The sequence below is a fragment of the Antechinus flavipes genome, chromosome 6 (assembly GCF_016432865.1).
Source record: "Antechinus flavipes isolate AdamAnt ecotype Samford, QLD, Australia chromosome 6, AdamAnt_v2, whole genome shotgun sequence".
Taxonomy (NCBI): Eukaryota; Metazoa; Chordata; class Mammalia; order Dasyuromorphia; family Dasyuridae; genus Antechinus; species Antechinus flavipes.
In genome coordinates this window covers 204112237-204125757 of record NC_067403.1, presented here as the reverse complement: position 1 = coordinate 204125757, position 13521 = coordinate 204112237, and the positions used below count along the sequence as shown (strand labels likewise).

Genomic DNA, 13521 nt, shown 5'->3' with positions numbered 1-13521 from the left:
CTGACTGTACTAGTCAGGTTACCTCTCTCCCCTTGCCTTCAAAGCTGAGGAGTAGGTTCCTTTTTATCCCAGTTCTAGGGATACCCCAGTTGTAGAAACCTCCATTGCTCTGTCCTAATATATGAATCTGAAGCAAGGATGAGTTAATACTCTAGTCCTCCCAAGTCATTCTGAATTTTTCTTTCTTGCCACATATGGGGGAAGAGAGTGGGATTCACCTTATTGGCTCTTCTCCTCAAGGATGATAGAATGGTTGGGCTAGAGTAGTCTAGGGACCTTAGACAAGATATTAAGAGCAGGGGTTACTCACCCTTATATAGTTGGCATTGATGTACGAGTTCAGGGGGTCATCTTGGTCTGGCGAGGTAAGGCATACCCTGCTGTGGGGGTCTAGGAAAGAAAGAGGTGAAGTCATTGACTTGTTCCTTGTTCTGCTATAATAATTGAAGTTATTCTCTTCTAACACCAGATTTGTAACAAACAAGGGACAACTGGCCTAAGGTGCCTATGTCTTGAGAGGAGTGTGCTTTCTTTTCAACAAAATCTCCAATCAGTGACTTTAAGAATTTTGTGGTACAACCACTCTGGATCATCCTGCCAAGATTCTGTCTGATGGCCATTGGACTATTCTTCTCCATCCCTCCATCCAAGGAGAAAAGGACCCCTCACCCATTTCTTAAAGTGAGAAATCTAAGATAGAAGTCTTTTTTGAGGCAGCATGTCACCACATCTTCCCTTTCCCTCCACCTTCCTAGTCAGACATTCCAGATTATGGCCATATATCCTATACCCGGGACTTTTCTGTCCCTTCACCTTTCTGTTCCATGTGGATAGAACTGTGTCACTGTATCCTATCCCTTTGCCATTTCTGATTCAACCAATTTGTTTCAGGAGCAGCTATAGCTAGTGATAGCTCTACCTAGAGCCTACCCAAACCACATTTGGGGAATCTACTTGATGAGAGGAGGCACGGGTATAGGTTGAGGGTAACTGTAGGATTTGCCCAAGTTATTCAAGTGTAGCATTTCATTCAGGCAGGAAGTCTTCTATACTATAAACTGCCAGAAGTTATAGGGAAAGAAGTTTTATGGTAGTGAAAAAACAAAAAAACAAAAAAACAAACCAAAAAAACTTTCTTCCCCAGGTCAACCAAGCCCTAAAGTTTGTCCCATGGTCCATCCATTTCTGACCTTCAGGATTAAGCTGCCACAATCCTGCAAATCTTGGGTTTTAGTAGGATCTGGTTCTAGTTCACAGAAAGTAGGCATCCCAGGAATTGCATACATCCTAACGACAGCTGATACAGCCAATGGATATCCATGTGATTCTGGACTAGTGACTCAAACAATCAAGTCATATTGAGTGTGGGGATATAGTACAAGGGGCTCACGTGAACATAACCTGATCTCTCCATCTCTCTCTGTCTCTTTTTCTCTTTCTCTGTCTCTCTCTGTCTCTGTCTTTCTCTCTGTCTCTGTTTTCTTTCTCTCTCTCTCTCTCTGTCTCTCTCTGTCTCTCTTTCTGTCTCTGTCTTGCTCTCTGTCTCTGTTTCTCTTTGTCTCTCTCTCTCTCTTTCTGTCTTTTTGTCTCTCTTACTAATAGTGACAGAGATTGGTCAGCTGTCCTGGTACACCTAACAATCTCAGAACCTGTTGGAAGTCACCTTCTGCACCTTCAGTACTTCTGAATATATCCTCTAGGATAGATGTTGCATCTAGCCATGGCACTGAATTAGACCCTGAATAAGACATTTCTTCCTAGGACTAGTGTGTTTAGCATAGTGGGGGCCAGAGAAGTCACACTTATACAGGTCACATGATAATGTGAGCAATCTCTTTCTACAAGTCCCAGTTCTTGCTCTCATCTGTTTATTGATCAGGACAAAGTCTGGGGCCCTGTGTCAGTTCTTGAGCAGAATTGAGAGGGATTTGTCTGGTCCTTCATCTCTCTGGCTGGAATCCTCTTAGTATTTGCTTAAGAGAAATGGAGTGAAAGATGACTGTTAGTGACTAGAGAATCCTCATCATCTATGGTTCTCCATAGCCTGCCCAATAGAACAGATGGCCAAGGCACCAACATTCAACAAAATGGGATTTCTGGTGAGCCTACATCTTGACTGAATACAGAAGGGTGATGAAGGTCTTCCAGATTCAGCATGGCTTACATGAATATCAGATTAAATTGTTTTGGTTTGCATAAGATCCACAGATTTGCTATTACATAACTGGGCCAAGGAGTTGTGGGTTACCTTGGTGATGTCCTCATATATTCACAGGACTTTGCCCAATATATCAAACTAGTTTTAGAGTTATTTCAGTGTTAATGCCAGCACCAGTGAATTACCCAATCAAAGAAATGTTAGTTCGAGGAGGAAGGTTGAATTCCTTGTATATGTATATAGATCTATTCAAGGTGGGATCTTTGACTCCATGAAAGACTGACAGTTCCTTTGCTTTATGGGTCACTACTATCATTTTATTCCCATATTTCCCACTCTGACGGCACCTCTTACCAATCTGCTAAAGTACCTCCAGGCTTTCTGGGCATGTAACATATATTTAAAGAGCTAAAGGCCCACTTCACCTATCTCCATCTTCATTTTGTTGGGTCCCCAGAAACAGCTCCTTGTAGAGAAGGGGATGGGCCTGTCTTTTCATAGTACTTTCTGCTTCAACTTTCTTATTCTTTCAGGCTTCTTCTATGAGCTGTTCAGTGCAGAAGAAAACCAAATACTGAGAAAGAGCTATTTATTAAATAGTAAAAGCTAAATCTGGAGTATTAAGAAATCATCTTGAATGGAGAATGGTTCTTCATCATCATCCATACCAACCATAAGAACCAAGAACCTTCAAACTGCCTACATGCTCAATCAAGGACTGTGGGGCAATACTTTTTATTAGATCAAGTTTAGTGTCATCTATATTCGAGATGTTGCAATCTGCCAGTGAATGTAATGTTGTGAAAGCCAAATTTGGCCACCTGATGGATCAGTCAATCTGGTAGAGATTATAAACTGTTACACAGGTCTTACTTCCATTTCTTCCCTCTTTCCTATCCATACTTTGTCCAATATCATTAATTGTGAATTGTTGGAATCCTTACAAAGTGTTAACTCATTAGATTTGATAGAGACAATATTTATCTAATTTAACATAGTTCAGTATGATTGATCTGATCTTACAAGAAGATGTTATAGGCCAGAAGAAACAAGGTACTAAGTAGAACTGATAGAAACAATGCTTGTGTTCACTCCTTTAGAGAGCTCATATAAGCAAGAAGCTCTTAGGGCCAGAGAGCGCTCTGGGAGGAAACCCATAATCCCACTCTCGGATCCCACAATCCCATTCTTGGAGAAGGAGCATAAATAGAGCTTCAGTGAGCCAGTTGAGTGAGTTCAGAGAGAAACCCTCTCTCGGAGGCAGGCAAGACAGATTCATTCCATCTTCCACCTTTGTGCTGGCTGGAGGCTGAAGAAATCAGAGGCAAAGGACAACTGCAAGAGCTCTTGGAACCAAGCAGAAAGATAGGCCACCAAGAAAAACTAACCAGGCTATTTTGGAAGGAGAAAATAAATGTTTGCATTTTATCAGCTGGCTGCATTTGGAGTGATTATTACTTTTAACTGAAACTAAGGCTGCCTCCAGAAAACCTCCCCAAGAAACCTGCTCCCAGAGAACCATTATATTATTAAAAAAAAAAGAAAGAAAAACACCACAGTGAATGGGCAGTAAAAATTCATTGTCCAAGAGATCCCAGACCTGTGGAAGGATGGTTGCCTCCAGGACTGAGAGATCTGGCCAGGATCATCTCCTATCCAAGGGGAGTGCGTGAAAACCGGTGAGCACTACACACGTGCTGGATCTGCTAAAAACCTATTTATGGGATCCTACCAAGCTTCCACATCTGAGGGAATATTTAAGAAAGGAGGAATGGTGTTTGTTTCCAAAGCAGCTTTGATATTGTGGGGTGAGGTGGGTCCATACCTGATGAAAGAATAGAACTTCAGTAGCCCAGAATCAAACACACAGTATGATGGCTGACATCTACGTGGCTTATCTTCTGTTGTAGGGCTGACCTTCCTGGCTTAAAGTCCCTACTTCTGTACCTGTGTCTGCTTTCATCTCAGACCCTTAGGTTTAGTGCCTTAGCGGAGGCTTGGGGTCTTTGGTTTATACTTACATGAATCCAAAGTCAGCCCTAACTCATTTTCCCCTATATTAATGATAATGATAAAACAGCTACAATTAATACCTTACATTTATATGGTCCTCATAATAGTTTTGTGAGGCAGATGATAACATTCTCCCAGTTTTGTAGATGAAGAAACAGGCTCAGATAAGTTAAGTGTATGGCCCAGAGTCACACAACTAGGAAGCATCTGAGATGGGATTTGAACTCTGGACTCTGAATTCAGGATTCTATCCACTATGCAATACCATCTGCAGCTTCAATAATTTCTTTAGCCACAGAGTATTAGCCACACTCTTACCTCCCTTACTATACTCTATAGGGAATATAACAACACATCAGGGATATGCTTCTTTCTGATGTACTTTAGGTAATCTTGCTAACTCTGAATCCTTACTCTGCTACCCATTATTCTTCTTTGCATCATAAAGCCCCAAGATGGGAGAAAGGTAAAGACCCCAGGGCCTCTGACTCTCCAATCCCCCTACTCATTCTTTCCTTTGGAAACTATTCCTGTTAGGTCTTGAGAATCCACAGATGACCTCAGTTCAGAGGGGGAAGGTTAACAGTGGGGAAAGAAGCCTTCTAGCCTTGAACAATTGTTCCCTCAGTCAACAACCAGTGAAAAGATACACATTAAATGTTTACTTTGTGCCAGGTACTGTGCTAAATATATAATCCCTGACCTTCTATCCTATAGAAGCAAGATGTCCCAATATAGAAACTATTTTTTAAAAGCCCAGATTGAACATTTAGTTATTTACTATCCCTACTGCTTGCTTTAGAATCTAGAGCAGTGGTTCTCAAACTTTTGTTTTCAGTATCTTTATCCTATTAAAACTTATTGAGGATCTCTCCAAAGTTTTTTTGTTTATCTGGATTATATTTATAGACATTTACCATATTGGAAATAAAAACTATTTTTGAATTTGTAGTCCCTCTAAAAGGGTTTCAGAGATCCCCAGGATTCTCTAGACCATACTTTGAGAACTACTGATCTAGAGACTGATTTGAGAGTTTAAGAGTTAATTGGAAATTCAGGCTTTGAATAACCATTGATACTTTGGTTCTTTTTAGGAGGTCATGATCCCCTGTACAGAGGAGAGTCATTGAGATATCTAACCAAGGCCATGAAAAGGAAATTCCTATCTTAGCTTTGGGTGAATCAGTCTCTTTTTTTTTTCTTCACTTTCTTCCTTCTCTCCTTTAGCTCATCAACCAACCACAGCATTCTAAGATGCGAAAACATAAAGATAGAAATGGAGGCAACATAACTTTTTTTTGCCCCCCCCATCATCATAGAGCCTTTGTAATGCGAGGAAACATCCCTAGTGCCTTACAGAGATGGGGTCTTTTCTGTACAAAAGGGGAAACTAGGAAGCCATGTTTTACAGAATTGCTCTATTACTATCCCAAGGTGGATGCGGACTTGGGGAACTTTAAGAATCTCCTTTTATCAATCCCATCTGGAACAAAAACTTTGTGTATGTTTTTTTCCTTATTTCCCCTTTATTGTGTGTGCATTTGGAGAGGCCTTTGCCACTGAATATAGGGAGTATAATGGGAAGGAAAAAGTGATCAAGTCTATATCTTCATTTTAAACTTTTAGAACCCACAGAAATAAAAAGATATACAATTAAACAACAATTTTCCTAGACTCATATAGTGTGTATAAACATATATAAGTGGAGTGTTTACATAGATTATTAGATTATACGCCCACATTATATAAACACAATATATATGTAAACATATCCATATGCACAATAAATCAAACACTATATGCACATAAAATACATACAACTTTATGTATGTATCCATATTTACACATACAGATAGATAGACAAACAGATAGATAAAATAGACAGACAGTAGGTAGAATGCTGGGCCTAGAATAAAAAAAAACCTGCATATAAATCCTCTTATATATATATTAGCTGTGTGATACTGGGCACATCACTTAACCTTTATCTGCCTCAGTTTCCTAAACTGTAAAATGGGGATAATAATAGCACCTCCCTCCCAGGATTGTGGTGAGGATCAAGTAAAGGAGCATTTATAAAATACTTGGGAAAGGATCTGGCACATTGTAGGTTAATAAATGCTTATTCCCTTTCGTTCCCATATCTTATATATACAAACTATGTAAATACTATGTATGCACACAGTATCAATGCACAATATATATATATATATATATATATATATATGGCACTCAATGTACATACATACTACAAATGTGTGTGTATATATATATGTGCATCTATATCAATATAGATCTATATGTCTATATAGCTAGCTCCTTTCCTTTTTTGTGTTATGTTATGTATGTCTGTTATGACACTAAAGCCCCAATTTGCCTTTTTGCAACTCCTAGCCATTGCTCTGAGTCAGTCAGAACAGTTCCTCTTCCACATCCCCTTTTCCTGCACATCCTTGAAGGCAGTGCTTGTTTTCTCCCTAAGTCTTTTCTTTCTCTTCAGACTAAACATCCTCTGTTCTCTTTGGCTCTGATCCCACTGAAAATATACAAGTCCCATAGTTGGATTTCTGTTACAAAGGGGAATCAGAGCTGGGGATGGGCTAGTGACAGCATGTTCATTCCCAGGTTACTCACTGTAATGGGAACAGTTAAACATTGTTTTTATGGTCTGTCCACTGGGACAGGAAATTAATTTTGACATACAGAACAGCCACAATAATGCTTGCTCTAACAGAAGTTTCTCTCCATTCACATGCACACACCTACATATCTGTGCATAAATGCCCCCGGCTGGGGGGACGTTCTGGAGACAGATGGTGTGTCTCAACCCTGGCCTTTCCTGCCCCAGCCAGCAGTTCTCTGCCAACCCATCATGTGCTGTGTGACTGGTCTCTGTAGGATACGCAGGGGTTCCAAGATAGGACAAAGTATGGGTCACAGCGAAGTGTGTGGAGAGCATGAAGATTTGCTCTTGTCCTCCTGATTCACAATGGGTCTGGAGCCCATGGCTGCTGGGACTTACTTGGCTATAGACAAGAGCTACAAATAGGAATCATTAAATGTGAAATCAGGACCACAGATTGTACCCAAAGCAAATAGAATGAAGCATATCCTCAGTTAAAGTTTTGGGGAGTTAGATACCCTGAGACATCAAGCATAAAACTACTATCAAGGAGTATTTTATTTTGTGGGCAGGACAAGGAAGTGGGAAAAACTCCAGTCTGCTATCTGTTAGCTTCTTTATAATTAATTATTCTTGCTAATTCATTTGCTAAGCTGTATTGTTTCTTCCCTGACAGAGGATTGTAAATGTTGTCAGCATAATATCTAGTTCTCTGGGACAAAGCCCCACTAGTCTAAACCTAGGGCTCACTCTGGGTCTAGGCCCATATCATTCCACTACTTCCTGGGGGAAAGAGAGAATATCTCAGTTTCCCCTGTGGCCTCTACGATGGGATAGGAGAAAAAAGACCAAGAGCTTTAATTGAAGGTAGGGGATTTTCTCAGAAGAAAATAATTGTGAATCATGACTTTAGATGAAAAGGAGAACTCTTGTTTGAGGTGCTTTTAAGCAGGGGATCACGGTAAAGAGCATTTGAGTAAGGTTCAGTGGAAGAAGAAATAGCAATATTATTATGATCATCAGAGGGAAATGGATGAAAAGTTTCAAAAACAGATCACAAACTGACCCAAAGGAGTCCACTACAAAATAATAGGGTGAACTCAAATATTCAGATAGCTGACGACAGGGTTCTTTCTATCACAAGCAGAGCATCTTATTCTTCTGAATAAGACGAAGAGATGGAGGCCAGATAACTAGTGGTTCTGGTTAAATGACCAGATCCAAAGAGTAAGCATTGATGGATCAAAGCCAATCTAAGCTCACATCTCTGGCTCAGCCTTGGGCTTTTCAGCATTTTTATCAGTGACTTGGGTAAAGGTGTACACACAGTACAGTCAAGGTCCAAAGTGGATCCGGGCCAATGGGCTGAATTCAGTCAGTCAGTAAGCATGTGTTAAGCGCCTATTGTATGCCAGGCATTGTGCTAAATGCTGGGGATACAAAGAAAGGCAAAAGAAAGCCCTTACCTTGAGATGCTCACACTCTAATGGGTGAAGATAACATGAAAACAACTGTGCAAAGAAGCTGTATACATACACCAACATGTATAAATGAAAAGTCTCACATAAAAGTTTTTTTTTTCTTTTTTCCTGAGACAATTGGGGTTAAGTAACTTGCTCAGGGTCACACAGCTGGGAAGTGTTAAGTCTCTGATGCCACATTTGAACTCAGGTCCTCCTGACTTCAGGACTGGTTCTCTATCCACTGCACTACCTAGCTGCCCCCCACATATAGGTTTTTAAAAATTGCACATGTACAAGATTGTTAGGCAATCATCTGAAAAAAGATAATTTTAATGTTTTTTAATGTACTACAGTCTTAATATGAATCAATACTGCCTCTGGGCTTTTCCTGGCTTCCCTCATGTCCCAGCTTGATTCCTACTTTCTACAAGAAAGCCTTTCCTGCTTCCCCTTTATACTAATGCTTTCTTTTTCTTAATTTTCTTCAGGTTATCTTGTCTGCATCTGGTTTGTACATAGCTGTTGACATGATGTCTCTCCCATTAGACTGTGAACTTCCTGAAAACAGGACTTATCCCCTCACCCTTCACCTCGCTCCTACTTTTCTTTGTATCACACCATGTAACACAGGTGCATCATCATCATCATCATCATCATCATCATCATCATCATCATCATACATGCTTATTGACTTGGTCTGACAGAATACAAAATAGTGAATGCAGCCCTAGGCTGTCTTGAAAGGCAATGTCCAGAATGAGGGAATTGACCACCATATTTATGCTAACTTGGTTAGACACATCAGGATTATTATGGTCAGTCCCAAGTACTGTATTTTAGGGAGGACCTTAGCAAGCTGAAAGGTGTCAACATGACTGGGATGAGAGTTGGTAGAACAAACCCAAGAAGATTGGCTGACGGACAGAAGATGTTTAGCCTAGAGAAGAAAAGAGAAGAGCATAATATTTCTTCAATTATTTGAAGTACTCTCTTGGGGAAGTGGGATTATGCTTGAACTAAGAGGGCACAGCTAGCAGCAATAGAAATTCCCAAAAGGTTAATTTTGGCCCAATATATGGAAAAACTTTTTCAAAATTAAAGCTGGTTCACAGGAGCATGGGATGCTCCAGAAAGTAGTGGGCAGTCTATTTCTAGAGGTCTTCTAAGTAAACTGAGTGACAAGGGAATCAGGGATGTTGCCTTAGAGATTCCTGATGAGTGGGACCTCTGAGGTCCCTTCCAGCTCTGAAATCCTGATTAATTTATCCTAACCTTAAATGGGATTCTGTTTAAATGAAATCACCTAGAGACACTTGTAACCATAGCAACCACAAGTTGATATTTTAAAAGTTAAAAATAAGTCATGACATCTTACATATTGGTAGAGATAATGATGAACATCCCACTCCCCCAAAACCCTAAAGCTTCTTTCCTCTCTAAATTAAGGGTGACTAGTGAAATGTTAAATTCTCTTTAGATAAATTTAAACCCTTCCTGCAACCCACCTCTGGGAGTTGAAGACTGACTCCAAATGGAGAATGCTTGCTTTCACAGAACTTGCTCAAGGCAACCCTAAAGCAGAAGTTCTATTGGCAGAAAATAGTGGAACAATGAAAAGGCAATATTCAAGTCAAGAGTGTCTGATGATGAGATGATTCAGACCAGTTCCCATGATCTTGTGATGAAGAGAGCATCTATACCCAGAGAGAGACTGTGGGGACTGAGGGTAGACCACAACATAGCATTCTCACTCTTTCTATTGTTGTTTGCTTGCATTTCATTTTCTTTCTCATTTTTTCTGGTTTGATTCGATTTTTCTTGTGCATCAGGATAACTATAAATTTAATTTAACATACATTTCTACTATGAAACATATATTGGACTACTTGTCATCTAGAGGACAGGGTGAGAGAAGAAGGGGAAAATTGGAACACGAGATTTTTCAAGGGTTAATGTTGAAGAATTAGCCATACATATATTTTGAAGAAATAAAAAGCTTTAATTAAAAGTGTCTGATATCTAATGGGCTATGAGAGCTAAATGACTAGAATTGTAAAGACCTCTGTGCTGACAACAGCTAAGAACAACTAGGGGCTGCAATGGGACAATGACAGGAATCTTTCCATTAAATCCATAAAACATGTGAACAATAATAATTGATCATTATTATTTATTATATAGCTGCTGATATATCCCCATAGAAGATGGGAAAACCTGTTATTAAAATATATCACTCAGGAGCCCTGGCAGCAGAATACTGGGACAGACAATAGACTCTGAGCCACAACCAGTGACTGAAGAATTTCAGTGCATTTTCAGAAGCATTTCAGTATGCTCAGATAACAAGAGGGTGAGTTGCCCAGATCACAATGACTTTGTGGGCTAAGCCAGTGCCCTGTATGCACAGGTTGGTGAAAAGTTGAAAGGATTGGTGAAATGCCTCATTAGGTCTCATTTATCAGGAGGTCTGCTGTCTCCCAGGGACATGTAAAATGGATGTGATAAAATATGTCCTGAAAGAGATTATCTGATGACCAATGCCTACTTCTGGTTATTCATGTAGGAACAAAGAATACCCCCAGAAGGAACTTGGAAAAGATTTGATCTACCTGAAGGAAAAAAAAAAGGTAGCCTGATGAGTTCTGAATTTGGAGGTGATACTTTTATTATTACTGCCAATTGAAGATATGGGTTTTAGAAGAAAAAGGCAGAGATGGGAAATGAAATACTGGAGCAAAGATGGCTCTAGGAATGGAATTTGGATATTCCACTCTCCCCTAAGCCACTCCAAATCTCGTCTCTTATCAAGAATCCCACAGTATCTTTTAACTTACTCTCTTAGTGGTGGTCTTTTCCATTTTTAAAAATCCTTCCCTTAGACTCCAATCATTCCTTATTTTCTCCCATATCATTCCTTTTTCTAAAAAACTGTGTATACTTAGTGCCACTCTTTTTTTTTTTTTTTTTTTTTTTTTGAGGCATCAGGATTAAGTGACTTGCCAGGGTCACACAGCTAGTACATATATCTGAAGGTAGATTTGAACTCAGGTCCTTCTACCTCCAAGACCAGTGCTCTGTGTACTATACAACCTAGCTGCCCCTTCTTCTCTTCTATATCTCTGGCACTCTAGCTTCTGAAAGATACCACTGATATATAAATCACCAAATATGACTACCTTTTTTCAGTCTTCATTATCGTGCATATAGGCAACATTTGACAATATTCTTTATATTGCCCCATTTGAATAATTTCTCCTCTTTTGGTTTTCATGACCCTGTTCTTTTTTTTTTAAATAGTGTTTTATTTTTTCCCCCAAATACATGTAAAGATAGTCTTCAACATTCATTTTTATAAAATTTTGCATTTCAAATTTTCTCCCTTCTTCCCTTACTTCCTCCCTCTCCAAGAAAGCAAGCAACTTGATATAGGTTAAATATGTGCAATTCTCATGACCCTGTTCTTTCCAGATTCTTTCTCGATCTCTTTTGCTGAATCTTCGTTCAAATCATGTCCACTAATTTTGGACATGTATCCAAAGGCTCTGTCTTAACTCATCTTCTCTTTTCTGTCCATATTCTCTTCCTTGGGAATCTTATCAACTTGAGTTGAATTATCATTTCTATGTAGATGACTCCCAGATCTATATATATCCATCCCTAATCTCAGCCCTGAGCTCTAGCTCAACATCAACAACTGCCTATTGGATATTTTAAACTGGATGGCCTGTGAGCATTTCAAACTCAACATGTCCAGAATAAAACTCCTTATCTCTCCTCTCAAACCCACCACTCTTCTTCCTTATTCTTCTTCTTCCCCATAAATTTCCCTATTAATGTCAAAGGCACTATAATCTTGGTTCGATCCTGACTTCATTTAACCCACATATACCATCTCTTGCCATAGCTTATCATTTCTATCTCCCATACCTTTCACTATGTCCCATTTCTCTACTCACACAGTTTGACTATGTTATGACTATGGGACAGGTATTAATCACCTTTCACTTGGATTGATGCAATAGACTTCTTTTGGGCTCCCTGCCTAAATCCTCTTCCCACTTCTTCTGGTATTTCACATAGCTACAGTCTGATTACATTATCTCCCCTAATCAATAAACTTCAGTGGCCATATGTGTATGTGTGTGTGTGTGTGTGTATAATAAACAACTCTTCTGAGTATTTAAATCTCTTTACAACATGACCACTTCATACATTTCCAGTCTTCTCACCCAATATTCCCTCCACAATCTAGTCTTTTTGTCTGCTCAATGTGCTGCAGAAATAATGCTCCTTCTCCCATCACCATGCTTTTCAAATGATTGTTCTTCTGGCCTGGAATACATGGCCTCCTTATCTCCATCTCTTGAAGTCCCTAGCTTTCTTCAAAGCTCAGATGAGTACAATCTTTTAGACCTTTTCTTATGACCTCAGTTGCTAGTACTTTCCTCTACAATATTACCTTTTATGCATTAAAATGCGCTTCATTTATTTATGCCTTGGAAAGATTAAGCACTTTTCAGATCTGTGTGGATCTGCTTTCATCCTGGAGTGGATAGAAACTGTGATTTCATTGATGGGAGGAACCTCTGAATGAGGAAGCCTCCTTAACAATGTAGGTCAGCCCCTTTGCAACTTATGTCCTTAAAGAGCTGTCTGGAGTACTCAGAAAGGTTTAATGTTTTGTTCAGGATCACACAACTAGTGTATGTCAGGACAGGATTTGAATCCAGGTATTTTGGTCTCTGAGACTAACTCTGAATCCACTAAGATGCACCCATAAAGACTTTAAGGCTTAAAAGAGCTCATTTGAAACTAGTCCCAAAGAAGATTACCCAGATGCATTTCCCCTTCATTCTCATTTTCATGGACCCTCTGGAAGGACAAATAAAAAACCCAAAAGAATCCTGAACCTCAGAAATATTTGGTGCTTCACAGGCATGTGATCACTGCCTGGTTATAGCCTAGTTAAGTGATAAAGCTTGGGAAATATACTGGATGATTACTACAAGTCAGGGGTGAAATCTGTTATTAAGGAGACTAAATTTGATATCCGAAAGAAAAGAAGAGGGTAGAGCCTACAGAGCATTAACTTGCAGAAGGCTTCATGAAAGCTGGAGTCTCAAATGAGCAGACATGGGAAGGTTTCTGCCATTCCTCAGGAAAAAGTAAAGAGCACAGTAGTACCTCAGCTGAGGAACACAGTCCAGCCTCTACCAGAGGCAGTGGAGACTATCGATAGATGGAGGCTGATTTCAGTGAGTCTG

The 13521-nt window shown here is 39.6% G+C and overlaps 1 protein-coding gene across 3 annotated transcripts in view; it reads right to left on the bottom strand.

Moving 5' to 3' along the window:
• The window catches only part of PTPN5 (protein tyrosine phosphatase non-receptor type 5), a 117160-nt gene that overhangs the window by 4960 nt on the left and 98679 nt on the right, over window positions 1–13521 (bottom strand). For all 3 annotated transcript variants that reach the window (XM_051963975.1, XM_051963974.1, XM_051963976.1), the window contains one exon: window positions 311–390. In XM_051963975.1, the coding sequence (XP_051819935.1) occupies window positions 311–390 (80 nt within the window). The remainder of the gene's footprint in view (window positions 1–310; window positions 391–13521) is intronic.